The sequence below is a fragment of the Notechis scutatus genome, chromosome 3 (genome assembly GCF_049901735.1).
Source record: "Notechis scutatus isolate UNSWTSFEM ecotype Mainland chromosome 3, rNotScu1.2, whole genome shotgun sequence".
Classification (NCBI taxonomy): domain Eukaryota; kingdom Metazoa; phylum Chordata; class Lepidosauria; order Squamata; family Elapidae; genus Notechis; species Notechis scutatus.
The window spans coordinates 71,108,218-71,123,206 of record NC_142011.1 but is presented as its reverse complement, the minus strand read 5'-3'; the positions used below and the strand labels follow the sequence as shown (position 1 = coordinate 71,123,206).

The 14,989-nt window shown below is 41.2% G+C and overlaps 1 protein-coding gene across 1 annotated transcript in view; it reads left to right on the top strand.

Moving 5' to 3' along the window:
- The window catches only part of WLS (Wnt ligand secretion mediator), a 42,484-nt gene extending 41,057 nt beyond the window's left edge, over positions 1 to 1,427 (top strand). Inside the window, exon 12 of the mRNA XM_026666001.2 lies at positions 455 to 1,427. Within this exon, the coding sequence (XP_026521786.2) occupies positions 455 to 564 (110 nt within the window). The 3' untranslated portion in view covers positions 565 to 1,427. The remainder of the gene's footprint in view (positions 1 to 454) is intronic.
- The last annotated feature ends 13,562 nt before the right edge of the window (positions 1,428 to 14,989 follow it).

The window sequence follows — 14,989 nt, the reverse complement described above, 5'->3', positions numbered from 1 at the left end:
AACAATAAATCTTGTACCAGATCCTGAATTAATTAAAAGATTATTCTCAGATTCTTTATATTCTGAGATTTATACACACTTGTTAAATGGAAGTCCTACTGCACAATGTTTATTTTTAATAACAAATGTCCTCGCACAAGGTTTGTTTTTAATAAAAATAAATGTTGTGCAATATGACTTCCATTTGTGTGCTTCCTTTCCTTCCCACCCCACCCCAAATACACAGCCCTGTTTATTGATAAAAAGGAGGTGTTACTGAACAAATGCATAGATGCATGTAGAATTGCACAGCGGAGAAACAGCCCATTCCTCCATATTATTAGTGGAAATCATGTCCATTCATGAAACTTCTCTATTGGAGTCTGCTTATTTCTTTCTAAATGCTGGGGTAATTTTGCAATAAAACTGTCGTCCCAGTTATGCATTCATCTGAATTGCAATTTTATGTTTTCAGGCGATTTGGGAGTTAATACTGGAGAAGAACTTCAGCTCACTACTACCATCACTCATGTGGATGGACCAACCCAGGTTTACAAATTGGCTCGCAAGGAGGCCCAGGAATAAGCACTTCAGCACAATTTTACTTGTGCCCGAATACAAATCACATAGCATGATGGTAGTATTTTCTTGCAAGGATTTGTTTGGAATCAACTGAAGGGTGTTTTTGCAGAAAACAATGACTATCTGGCAAAAACTATTGGAATTTTTATTATCCATGTATCTTTCTTGGGGAGAATCTTTTGTCAAGTTTGGATTCTTTTAATTCTTCATCTTGAGCAATCTTCCCCAATCTCAAAATACGTTTGGTGTACAATTCCCACAACCAGCTAGACCAGCTAGTTTGGGAAAGACTGGTCTTGAGTATTAGCACCAGGAATGAGGTTGGAGGAGTGGTTACTCCATAAGTATTTCCTCCTTACCTTTAGGTGTATTTCACTCCAGCTGATGCTGCTATGGATGTTCTTGGGAAACTAATTGGAATATATTATGTGCTTCCTAAGTCAAGGTTTTATACAATAGTCCCAGTGCATATGTCTGGAACCAGTTTAGTTATTTGCATCATATGTAGCCAGTTCAATATTTACATACTTTAATGAATGTGTTTGTGACTTTTTTTTTTTCATAGTCTAGTGTAACACTGCCTTTTCTAAAGTTTGGTACAAAAAGAGGACATTTTGAAACCTCTGTTGATGTATGAATATGTGTCCTGAACTCTTAACAAGTCTTTTTTGATGTAGATATCTTTTTATATACTTTTAAGAATTCTTGTTTACTTATATATAATTCCATAGAACTGAATGGGGTATGCAAGCGCGTATGTATGTGTTTTAAAATCTTATTTTCTTTCTTTTTTTAAAATATTCTAAGTATCCCTGGGGACCACTGTAGTTCCATCTTTTTGTACTACAAATAAAGTATTAAAATAAGGTCTTTTTTGTTGGCTGAAATTTATATTTAAAAAAAGGATACTGCTGCTGTATTTTAATCTCTCATCATCAGTGTGGGTCTTTAGAAATAGTAAACATAATTGGGATAATGCTGACATCTATTGGAGACCAAATGCTCTCTCATGAACCACAATTACCCCAACTTCACAGTTGAAAATCTAGTTTAAGCAAATGAGTGGAATAAGATCTATATCTGAGAAACAAAGATAATAAAATATTCCAAACAACCAGAATAAAATATGACATGCCTGTAAGTATCATTTGGAGCAAAAAAATTAAGAAGGAATGCCTGAACAGATACTATTCCTCTCCTCTGTTTACGTAGCCCTCTTCAAAGACTTAATTCAATGCTGCTGAAATTGTGTAGATTTGAAAAAATAGGGCAATGCCTTCCAGAGTTAATGTACAGATTCAGCCCAGAAAGGAAATGGGGTTCTATTTGCATCATGGAAACCAGTATTAGTAATTTTTCGCACTTGTTTATTGTAATGATGAGCAAAGTGGAGTATAATGCTCAAAGATGATAGTTTCATATAAACTCTTCTCATATTAGGCAATTTCAAGAAGTGATTTGAAGATAGATGCTTTTTCTTTGCTCCTTTCGTAACAAACTTGGAAATAGAAATTGAGTGGACAAAGGTCTCCACATGAAGACAGATGGATCTATGAAAAATAATGTTTAGGAACTTCCATGAGCCACACAATGTTTTCTGGATTTGTTAAGACTATATCTCACCATCTTTAACTAATTGAGTAGCAGTAGGCATCAAGTATAGAAAACTTGGCTAATAGCTGGTGGCTGAAAAATGCATTTAACAAAATTGCATTGGGTTGAATTGTCCCTTGATATGAATTTCAGGTTGCTTAAATATTGAGCAGCAAGCCAGCTTTTGCACTCTGACCTATTCCACAATGTAGATCCTAAATGAAGGCTCTTACTTGTATCTGTTCAGATTTTACTCCCAGTTTTCACTGGGTAGCATTCTGGGCATCCCTTTCCTCATTTCATCTTCTGAACCAGAAGGAGGCTCTGGACAGCAAGAATCTACACAAGCACAGCTTAATGCAAGTGAATAGTCCAGCCTCCTTGCAAAGAGAGTTACTGTGGTAACTCTAAGATAACAGGAAGTGATCTGTCTATGTCAAGGCACTGATGGCAATATCCCTCAAACTGCATATCATTCCTCCCAAAACAATGGTCAGATCTAGCACATGGCCATTGTGTAGCTCAGCCGGTTGTCTTATAAGTCAAGGCTGTGATGGCCATGAACCCCTGGCTGTATCTGAGTCTGCATCCAAGGCAAGCAAGTTGAAAACCCCCAAAGACCATAAACTGCAACACCAGCCCCCAGATATGGCATCAAACAGTACTGGCACAGAGACTGCTATTAGCAGCAAATCCAACTGATCACTAAGGCCCAACAGACAAGATTACTCCAGCTACCTGCAGGTGTGCACTTCTGACAATCCAGTCTTCCCCCCCCCCCCCCAAAAAAAACCCCAGCAACATTCCTCCAGCTGTGGAGTCACTAAATCATTGGCCCATGTATGGACACATTTCAGAGAGCACCTTCCCTGTGCCCAGCCACATCTCTGTAATATACTAAATCAGTCCTAGATCTTAAATCTAGGATAAGTGAGTTTTATAAGAGACTACTCTGGCATTCAAAAGTAACAACAACAAATAAACCAGTGGATGAACTTAGGAACATAGACCAGTGGAACGGCTTGCCTTCAGAAGTTGTGGGGGATGGAGGCTTTTAAAAAGAGACTTGTCTGAAATGGTAGAGCAGTGGTGGCTAACCTTTTTGGGCTTCTGTGCCAAAAATTGTGCATGCGCTTGCACGCTCGCGCTCGTGTGCCAGCAACCGGAAGGAAATGCGAAACCCACACACACACACACACACACTGCCTGTGCATGCGTGTGCAATCCCCACCCACCCCCACCCACCTCGCCACCCCGTTAACTGCACTGTGCCTCCCAGCTGATCTTCAGCTGGTTTGAGGCCTTTATTGGCCTCCCAAATGCTTGAGGAAGGCTTCTGAAGGCTTTGCAGGCCAAAAACTACCCCCATTTTGTCACTTCCTTGTATTTTCAGAAAAATAGGAAGTGATGAAACGGGGCTAGTTTTCGGCCTGCAGAAGCCATCCTCAAGCCTTTAGGAGGCTGAAAAAGGCCTCAAACTGGCTGAAAATCAGCTGGGAGGCATGCGCATGCACAGTGAGGTCAGTTTGCCTGCAGCTCGCGTGCCGGCACAAATGGCTCTGTGCCACCTGTGGCACGTGTGCCATAGGTTTGCCATTATGGCGGTAGGGGTCTCCTGCTTGAACAGGAGGTTGAACTAGAAGACTCTGAAGGTCCCTTCCAACTCTTATTGCTATTCTGAATATATTCTGAACCGGGAACTGATAATGAGCACAGAGAGCCAGAACATAAGAACCCATACAAGATCACTACTCTACTATGCTAGAGCCGTGATGGCGAACCTATGACACGCGTGCCAGAAGTGGCATGCAGAGCCACTTTTGCTGGCACGTGAGAGGTCGCCCAGAAGAACCCCACTCTGCAGGCATGCACGCCACCCGCCCAACAACTGATTGTCGGGTATCTGGCGCACATGCACAAGGGGGTCCATGGGAGCTGCGTGCGCATACGCAGAGACGCGTGGGACACGGGGAGTCACATGTGCATGCTCAGGGGGTGTGGGGGGGCAGTGTGCATTGCATGGGAGCTGGAAAAGATTAGCCACCACTGTGCTAGAGGAATATAAACTGAACTTTACCAAATTTGGGGCATGGCTGTGTTTTGTATATCCATTTACAAACTCCATATAATTCGTGAAATTGGACTAAGTAGACCTTGGATTGTATTATATGATACCCTTGCCTTTTTTTCATTGACTGTTTATCGGTTTTTATATTTTCTTGCCCTAGAGCAAAGGTACAAGGAATAGCTGCTTTAATTATTTTATTGATTCCTAATCCAATCCCTGTTAAATCTCATTAAATAAGTGCTTTCCTCTTTTTTTTTAGTACATCATCTTCAAGGCAATTTTTTTTTTCAGTTGTCATTCTTTGGGGATGTATAGAAGAGTTATGGTAAGATCCTAAATATTGGGCACAAGCATTCTACTTATGAGCAATAGTTATTAGAACCTTCAAAATGGTTTTTAATTTGGCCACTGCAGCATTATGGAATAACTAACTCAGATTCTTTATAAAGTCTGTTGAGTCATTTTTTTTGCTTGTTTAAAGCTGTAGGCTTTGATCCAGTTCAAACTACTTCCTGCATCCAGTATGTTTATTCTTAGATCTGTCAAGTTGGGATCCAAATCTTCTTTCCTACAGTTATAAAACCCTAGAGGCCCTGCATTTTCATGTGTTTCAGAATATAAAAAAATACTAAGCCAGAATTAAAGAGGGAAAAACCCTAAAATACATCAATATATAAATATTCATTTTTAGAACAAATGCCAATCATACCAACTTATCTCAATCAGTATTTCTATTGTATTTGTATTCCAAAGGGCCATTTGGAAGGTTGAAAACAGCAATCCAGTGTTTTACATCTGGGCTGGTAGAGTTCCCCCCCCCCCCACTGCATATTATCTGTTTTGCTGCATTCGGATCTGTAAGTCTGATATATCCAAAATTCATTAACATATTCCAATTGTTTGGTACATAATTGAGTCTTTTCACATGTTTAATCTTTCATTCTCATCTCAAAATCTTATTAATAAAAATATAAATATCTTAAACCAACACTGGACAACCAAAGACCAGCTCCAAATCAAATGGGTTAAAGTTTATTTAAATGCATTATATCTCCAATATTTTTATTAAATGACAGGTAGCTTTTGTGGGGGGAGAACATTTGCTAATAAACATGAAAGTTTTTTTGATGAATTAATATTTCAATATTGGAAGACACAAATCCAGCCTTCTTAAAACATGAAGTACTAATAGGATATTTCAATTCCTTATTTAAAAATTTGCAATACATTTTGAGAATGGCTAGAATGAATCCCAACATCTTCAGTTTTTCTTCAGTTTTTCGGGAGCAAATGTGTGGAGCAAATGCGGTATCTTCCTGTCACAAAGCTTTTAATTCCATTTATATGGCATATTTTTGTAAAATTGTGTTGATGCTGGAGGCCAGTCTGGGCATAATGTAGAACAGTAAAAGAAAAAAGCTGTCAGAGTTGTAAAGACTGCTTTTTCTTAGAGAAAAATAATCTTGAAATACATTTAAAAATAAGGGGTAACGTTTCTGACATTGATCCCAGGATCAGAAGGTGATGATGTGATGGTGCTGAAAACATAACGTTCTTTCTTTCCATTTTCAAGTGGTGATAGCACATGTCCCCAAGACAACTACTTTCTAGCTTTTCCCAAAAACATGTCTTTTAGATCAGTGGCCCCCAACCTTTTTTGAACCAGAGACCGGTTTCACGATTATTTATTCTTCCACGGACCGGTACCTGAGTAACGCGAGACTCCACCGCCATCGGGACGGCTCTTCGTTTGAAGCCGCTCCCCCCTTCGACAAAACTAAGGCGCTCGCACCCAAACGCCGCTTTCCAACTGAAAACCCGGAAGCACTTTCCAACCGAAAACCCAGAAGCAACCAAAAACCCGGAAGCGCCGTCGAAACAAGATGGCGGCGCCCAAGCTTTGTGGCCCGGTAAAAAATGATCCACGGATTGGTCTCGGTCCAGGGACCGGTGGTTGGGGACCCCTGTTTTAGATGCTTTCATTAGTTGAGGCCCCTATCTGACCTGTCCTTGTAAGAATAAAGATACTTTGCCTTACAATATAAAGGCCAACATATGATGTGCTTCCTTCAGGACACATTAAAACCCTTCTTGTCTTCTCACTCTTACTTTAAGAACTAGGGCCTCATTCACCTTGTTCAGCTCTCAGCTTGATTTTTAGGATTAATCCAAGAAAACACACACACACATACAGACACACACACGGATTTTAGAGCTAGCAAAGAAAAATTCAGATCCAACAAGGATTTAGCCAAAAGCACCTTACTGTTACAAGAAAGGAGTAAACATGCTTCAATGCCCTCTTCCATCTAAATTCCTCTCAACTGGGTTCCCCATAATTTTTGCAGAGCGGCTGCTTAGGTGGTGAGCAGAATGACAGGCGATAAATTATTTCTCTAATTCTTCTAGACGTCTGAAACAGAGAGCAGTTTAATCAGAATGACCTTCATTCCTTCTAGTGTTGTTATAACAACTGTGCAGTCCATTTTAGGATTGCAAATTCTGTATCTGTGCCTAAGAGCTCCTCTGAATAATCCATAGTAAGACTGGTGATGAGATGTGTGCCTGGAGGTAGCTTATATTTTACTGATATTAAAATAGCTTAAGTAGAAGACTAGCATGATCCCAAGGCTAATCAGAGAACTTCAGGGCTCAGCATGGACCCAGCTTTGTAGCCCTCTTGTCAAAACAATGTCTGCTATCTCAGCCTGGATTGTCAAAGTGATGTCACAGAGGGTCTGTTCCCTCAGCATGCTTAATCCAGGCAGTCAACCCTTAGGGCGCTACTGACTTGTGCTGTCACACCAACAATTGAATCAAGTCACCAGTCGGGGAATGGAAGCCCTGCTTAGAATGGAGGCCCAAAAAGGGCCTGGTGAGCCATGAGTTTTAGCACCACAAGACCAGGACATTTTTATTTGATCATGCAGTCACGTTCTGAACTACTAGACTTTGGCACTGAGTTCTGCATTAGAGACATTTGTATTTCCAGATAAATTTACTTTCCAGCTGTTGTTATCATTGTTTTTGGAGGACTAAATACACAAAATGAGAGAAATGAGTTTAGCATTATCAGAAAATGGCTGCCTAGTTGGAGTAGGTGTAACCCGGGGTATATGACTGGATATAATCCCCTGGAATTTAATTTATCCCCTGGAAAGTAGATATTAAGTCCACTAACCCCTTTCTGGTGGTCCCAACACTCTTATTGATCCAGTTAAATATGTGTGTTTTTGGCCCAGAAAATGGCCCCAAAAACAGCCTGAAAATGGCCCCCAAAACAAGCCATTTGGGGGCTATTTTCAGGCTGTTTTTCGGGCCATTTTGGGCTGTTTCTTGGGTCATTTTCAGGCTGTTTTCAGGAAATTTTTGGGCCATTTTTGGATAAAAAATGGCCTGAAAACAGCCCCAAAATGGCCCAAACAACAGGCGGGGGAAGGACCAGTTAGTGGTGAGATTTGCTGGTTCGCCAAATGCACCTAATCTTAACTACCAGCATCAGCCCACCTCTGAGTCTTCCCCAACCTGCCAGCTTCATCTTCCTGACTTTTCTACATAATACTGTCCTTTCTGACAATTCTAATTATTCAAGTCCACATGCCAAAGGCCTTCAAAGAGAAGGAAAACCGGAGTTAGCATAGTAAGTGAATCTTGGACTCAGCAACCATCTCCCCTCCTGTCTCTTTAATTCTTTTCTCCATGTTGTCTATAACCAATCTGAAATAATAGCCATAGGCTAGGGGGAGAAGCAGAAGGGATCAGTGAGAAAAGGGACAATCTCAATTTGGCTGGAACTGCTAATGAACCTCCATTTCTGGGTATGGATTAAACCTAATCTAAAAGAATCAATAGGCACACCAACTTTATTGGCACATCCTGTGCATAGTGAAATAAAAATACTCTCCATTAGGAAATGTTTACCTCAGACAGAGCTTGTATGCTTAAAAGGTGCCTAAACTTGGAGGCACTTTCTCAATGCAACAACTGTTAAAATAGTTCCATGTAAAGCCACTCCTAACTTGATTGGAAAAACTTAATCCAACAAATCTAAATAGACTTTTCTGATTTATGGCATGATCTTCTCTGCTCCCATTAAATTCCTAACATGTTCTTCTCCTGGAGACATAGAATCCAACCTTCATGTTATACACAATGGGCATTTTAATGGTGATGTCACCGGGGGATTATTATTCTCTAACTCAGGGGTCCCCAACCGCCGTCCGCGACCGGTACCGGGTCACGGAACAAGCCTTACCGGGCCGCTGGTTGCTGGCGCCGCCATCTTTTTGGTAAAAAAGCAATTTTTCGCAAAAAGATGGCGGCGCCAGCGCTGGTGAGCTTTTCCGGTAGAAAGCCATTTCTACCCAAAAGCTCACCAGAGCGCTGGCGCCGCATTTTTTTGACGAAAATCACTTCCGTGACGCCACCGGAAGTGATTTTTCATCAAAAAGATGGCGGCGCCCAGCTGACGCTGGAACCGGCGCGGCGCCCAGCTGACGCCGAACCGGGCCGCGCGCGAAAAGGTTGGGGATCCCTGCTCTAACTAACCAGAAAGGAAGAATTGTTTTCTCATTCAAGTAGCAAGATGGTATTGCATGGGGGAGGTGTGGGTGTGTGGGTGTACAGCAGCATATCAGTAACTCCATAAGGGAACAAATGCTTGTATGCATTGGTGCCCATTAACAGGGAAGGAGGGAGGGAGCCTTTCCTGTAGTTTTCAGTCAATGCATAGAAAAGCTCTCTGTTCAAAGGGCAGGCACGTCAGGCTTTCAGTCACCATGGTTATGTCCTGTTGTCTGGGAAAGTAAGCCAGCAGCAAGATTAATCAGCATTGATCGTGACCAGCTTCACTCAGCCCACACGCTACTGAAACAAGCTGGATCATAGGAGCTGACGGCAAGTACAGGCTCTCCTTGACTTAAAGAGCTAGAATCAAGCTCACAATATCAGTCATAGGTCGTGAGGGTATAAAGCAGGTCACGTCAGCATGCCCGACGTCACCTTTTTCACGGCAGTCATTAGATGAACACAGCTGTTCTAAAGTGAATGTTGCAGCTGTTGAACAAACATTGTTCGCTCTGGGTTGGCTTTTGCTGGGAGTAAATGCCAGTTTCTGGCAAAATATGTCATAAACCACGGTCACAGGGCTGCAGGGTGCTGCAAATGTCCATACACGCAGTTTGGTTGCCGAGTAGCCAAAATGTGGTCATGTGACCAGGAGGGGTGGCCATCAGAACTTCGAATCCCTTTTTGGGGGTCTGTCATAACTTTGAACAGTTGCTAAACCACCAGTCGTAAGTCAAGGACTACCTGTATCAAAATATCAGTGTGGATGAATGTGGGCAAAGGGTCTCCATCGTACAAGCAAGAGTATGAATTTCATCTAGTAGAAGTGGAAGCAACCCAATGTCTTCCAAATGCTACAGATTTTATCCAGGAAAAACAAGGTGTAAAGCAGGGGTGTCCAACCTTGGCAACTTTAAGACTTGTGGACTTCAACTCCCAGAATTCCTCAGCCAGCAAAATGAGGAATTCTGGGAATTGAAGTCCACAAGTCTTAAAGTTGCTGGTTGGACACCCCTGGTGTAAAGTCTTAAGTGGAGTTTCAGGAGAGCCTTGGGTTCTGCAAGAGTCCCAGCAATTTCCATGAGAGATTATAATGAAAAACCAACTTTAAAAAAAAAAAAACTTTGCACGCTGTGATTTGCTATGCTGGGAACACTGCAACTCATTGATCATGCTAATGTACTGTGAGCTGTGGATATAATTATTTTTAGGCAGGAATTCCCTCACGCCTGAAAATTGTTTTAAGGGTTCCTCCTGTTCTGACCCAGGCTTCGTCAAACGTAATTAAACACAAACTTGTTTTAAAAGCAAAAGCTATTTTAATGCAATGCTGGGAATTACAGGTGAAACTCGAAAAATTAGAATATCGTGCAAAAGTTCATTTAGTTCAGTAATGCAACTTAAAAGGTGAAATTAATATATGAGATAGACTCATTACATGCAAAGCAAGATAGTTCAAGCCGTGATTTGTCATAATTGAGAGGATTATGGCTTACACCTCATGAAAACCCCAAATCCACAACCTCAGAAAATTAGAATATTACATGCAATCAATAAAACAAGGATTGTACATAGAATAATATCGGACCTCTGAAAAGTATAAGCATGCATATGTACTCAGTACTTGGTTTGGGCCCCTTTTGCAGCAGTTTCTGCCTCAATGCAGCATGGCATGGAAGCTATCAGCCTGTGGCACTGCTGAGGTGTTATGGAAGACCAGGATGCTTCAATAGTAGCCTTCATCTCTTCTGCATTGTTCGGTCTCATGTCTCTCATCCTTCTCTTGGCAATGCCCCATGGAGTCTCTATGGGGTTCAGATCAGGCGAGTTTGCTGGCCAATCAAGCATAGTAATCCCACAGTCATTGAACCAGGTTTTGGTGCTTTTGGCAGTATGGGCAGGTCCTAAGTCCTACTGGAAAATGAAGTCAGCACCCCCATAAAGCTCGTCTGCGGAAGGATCTCTTGGTAGACAGCTGCGATGACCCTGGACATAATGAAGCACAGTGGACCAACACCAGCAGATGACATGGACCAACACCAGCAGATGACATGGCTCCCCAAATCAACACAGACTGTGGAAACTTCACACTGGACTTCAAGCATCTTGCAGTGTGTGCCTCTCCATTCTTCCTCAAGACTCTGGGTCCTTGGTTTCCAAATGAGATGCAAAAATTGCTCTCATCAGAAAAGAGGACTTTGGACCACTGAGTAACAGACCAGTTCTGTTTTTCTTTAGCCCAGGTAAGACACTTCTGACGTTGTTTGTTGTTCAGGAGCGGCTTGACAAGAGGAGTATGACATTTGAAGCCCATGTCCAAGATCCGTCTGTGTGTGGTGGCTCTTGATGCACTGACTCCAGCCTCAGTCCACTCCTTGTGAAAGTCCCCAACACTTTTGAATGGCCTTTTCCTGACAATCCTCTCCAGGCTGCGGTCATCCCTGCTGCTTATGCACCTTTTTCTTCCACACTTTTCCCTTCCACATAACTTTCTATTAATGTGCTTTGATACAGCACTTTGGAAACATCCAACTTTTTTTGCAATTACCTTTTGAGGCTTTCCCTCCTTATGGAAGGTGTCAATGATGGTTTTCTGCATAACTGTCAGGTCAGCAGTCTTTCCCATGATTGTGATTCCTACTGAACCAGACTGAGAGACCATTTAAAGGCTCAGGAACCCTTTGCAGGTGTTATGGCTTAATTAGCTGATTAGAGTGTTACACTTTTGAGCCTAGAATATTGAACCTTTTCACAATATTCTAATTTTCTGAGATTGTGGATTTGGGGGTTTTCATGAGCTGTAAACCATAATCCTCTAATTATGACAAATCACGGCTTGAACTATCTTGCTTTGCATGTAATGAGTCTATCTCATATATTAGGTTCACCTTTTAAGTTGCAGTACTGAAATAAATGAACTTTTGCACGGTATTCTAATTTTTCGAGTTTCACCTGTATTTTCATTCACAGCCAAAACTAACAGTTCTCCAAGATAAGCACATGCCTGTCAATGCTGTGGAATGCTTCCAAAAACAGAAGTCTCCAAAATAATTATAACAGTACCAGAAAAAAACGACCAGAATACGCAGAGCTTCAAGAAGGACTCAGAATCTAATTGAACTGCTTTGCTTCCTGCAAAGCGTTCGTCATTGAGGTCTGACTTTTATCCCTTATGGGAGGGGCAATCACCTCTCAGCCTTACTCCCGAGTCACCCCTTCTGCTTCAGCTGCTCTCACCTTCTAGCAGCTCTGCACACATGCGCACTGGGAACAGGCTCCCCTGGGTCCTCTGCTTTGCTGCTGCCAGGCTCCAAAGGCAGCACCCACTCCCAGATGGTCCTGGTCCCATTCCTGCATCGGACACAGGACCCTTGTCCAAGTCCTCTCCAGACTCCCTGACTGGTTCCTTTTCGCCCTCACTGTCTGATACCTCTGCCATCTGCACTGGCTGCCGGTGAACCACAACACCTCCAGGAAAAAAAGGGGTTGCAAAAGGCTGCCTCTAGAACAGGGGTGGGCAACTATGGCAACTTTACAACCTGTGGACTTCAACTCCCAGAATTCCAGAGCTGGCATAGAAGGACCTGTAAGGGTTGCAAAAATGTCGAGAACCAAGAGAAGACAGCAAAGCTTGGTTTGGTTTTTACCTAAGTGGTTTATTAAAGCCAGACATTGTGATTTCTGGCTTAATATGGTTTGTGAAAACTAATGTAGAGCACAGGGGTGTCAAACTAGCAGCCCACAGCCCAGATACGTCATGTGCCGGCCCCGCCCCAACCCAGTTTAGCAAAGGGGGGGGGAAATCCCAATATGTCACCTGACGCTGCCATGACGATGCGAGTTTGACATTCCTGGTATAGCCTATCAATAAACTGTGATTAAGCAAACTATGATTGTGTATTGCATGAATATACACAGTGTTTGGTTTGGTTTTTTCCTTTTTTTTCCAAAGTGTGTTTTTATTAGATTTTTTTTAAATTCTCCCTTTATTATTTTTTTATAATTAACACAAGGCAGTGAACATACCTAATACTCCTTGATCCTCCTGTTTTTCCCCACTCCAACCTGTGAGGTGGATTGGGCAGAGAGTGAGTGACAGGCCTAAGATCATCCATCTGGCTTTCATGCCTAAGGCGACACTAGAACTCACAGTCTGTCTCATGGTTTCCAGCCCAGTACTTTTCATTATCGTGTCTTCCCACCTCTAGATGAACAGCAGATTTAGAAAACCATAGTTTTGCAGTTCTGTAAAGTACCCTGAAAAGGTTAATGTTTAAAGTGAGTAAGCTTTTAAAATTTATGTTCTTGATAATGCAACCACCCAAGGCCAATTAAGTAGCAGTTGGAGCATGCAGAGAAAGAGGCAACCTTCACTAAATGCTGCCGGCATTTAGGTGTTTTAAAGACTGTAGTATAGAAAAGGGGGAAAAATCTGTTTAGGAACCTTTAATTGTTTTGTACTATCTTTACATAGCTCAAGAATTTAATTGGGCTGAACGGGCTTAGAATTCCAACTAAAATGCCAGTTAAATTCTAATTATACTTTCCATTCCCCCCTCATCGACTTAAAGTGGTCTCCATTTTCAGTTTCCTTACTGAACAGTTGTGCTATCTTCTGAATGTTAATTGAAGGCTAGTGTTTTCCCCTCCAGCAGAAGCCAGCTGAAAACTGCATCTGAAAAAAAAAATCCCTGTTACAAAAAGCATTTGTGGATGCAGGATCACTAGAAACATTCAGGATAATGAGGACAGAGCAAGGAAAAAAAAAAACCATTCGGTAACAGTAAGAAACTTTCTAAGGCAGCAAGAAAAAAAAACTTCATTCAAAAATATCCTGAAGTCAGGCTGGGCATTTGTAGCTTTCTGAGCTAAAGTGAAAGGTCTATCACAGTGCTGAATCCACCATTTAATCAGAGTTTCCCTCCATTCTCATTAATTGGAGGAAAAAATTTGGAGGGGAAAAAAATAAAATAAAAATGTGTTTCCTTGTTACCATCCTCTCTCCGGCAGTCTCGGTCTCCCTGGATGGTTGTGCTTCTATTCAGTCCCAAAGAAGACATCCTTCCTTTGGGCCTTTTCAAATTAGGAAACGGAAGAACCAAAGAGGCTGCAAACCGAGAGAAATTAACTCCCTGTACAGGTAGTCCTCAACTTACAATGGTTCCTTTAGCGACCATTCAAAGTTACAATGAAACTGGAGGGGGAAAGTGACTTATGACCATTTTTTCCATACTTACGACCTTTGTAGCAGCCCCAGGATCATGTGATCCAAAAAATCAGATGCTTGGCTACTGGTTCATAGTTACAACCATTGTGATGTCCCAACATCATGTGATCCCCTTTTGTAGCCTTTTGACCAGAAAAATCAATTTCTCAGCCAGCATTGATATTAATATCTTCAAAGTATTTTTTTTTCTCTAACTTTATCAGAATTGTTTGAAACAGATATAACACTTTAGGCAATATGCTCATCTTAATCGCCGCAATTCTTCCTGTTAATGAAAACTGCATATTATCCCATTTTTCTAACTCTGTCTTTATCTGCTGTTTCAATTTATAATAATTGCCTTCTTTATTTGTTCCATATCTTGCTGTCAACTGTATTCCTAAATATTTATCTTTTTTTACAATCTGAATATCTGTACCCTTTGTCAGTTCCTTTTTTTGTTTTTCTGTCATATTCTTCACCAATATCTCAGTTTTCTCTTTGTTTTTAATCCAGCCATTCTCTCATATTCCTCTGTTCTATTTATTAGCTTAGGTCCTGTTCCTAGAGGTTCTTCTAGTATAAAAACCAAGTCATCTGCAAATGCCTGTAATTTATACACCTCCTTTCTTATTTCCATCCCTTTTATTTCTTCTGGATGTGCTTCATAATTTTCCAACGTATATAAGATTATTCTCGTATTGTCTCTTATTTGTCTCTTAGGTAAAAATTCATTTTGATCAGGATGTATACATTGGTTTAAATATCTCTTCAGTCTTTCAGCCATTATTGATGCAAATATTTTGTAATCCAAGTTTAACAGCGATATTGGCCTGTAATTCTTTACTTGTTGTAATTCAGTATCCTCTTTTGGTATAAGAGTAATATATGCTTCCATCCATGAATTAGGGTTAGGATTAGGGTTTTTTAAAAAGTCAGTTTCAAAGTTACAATGGCACTGAAAAAAGTGACCCATGGCCATTTTTGCATTTATG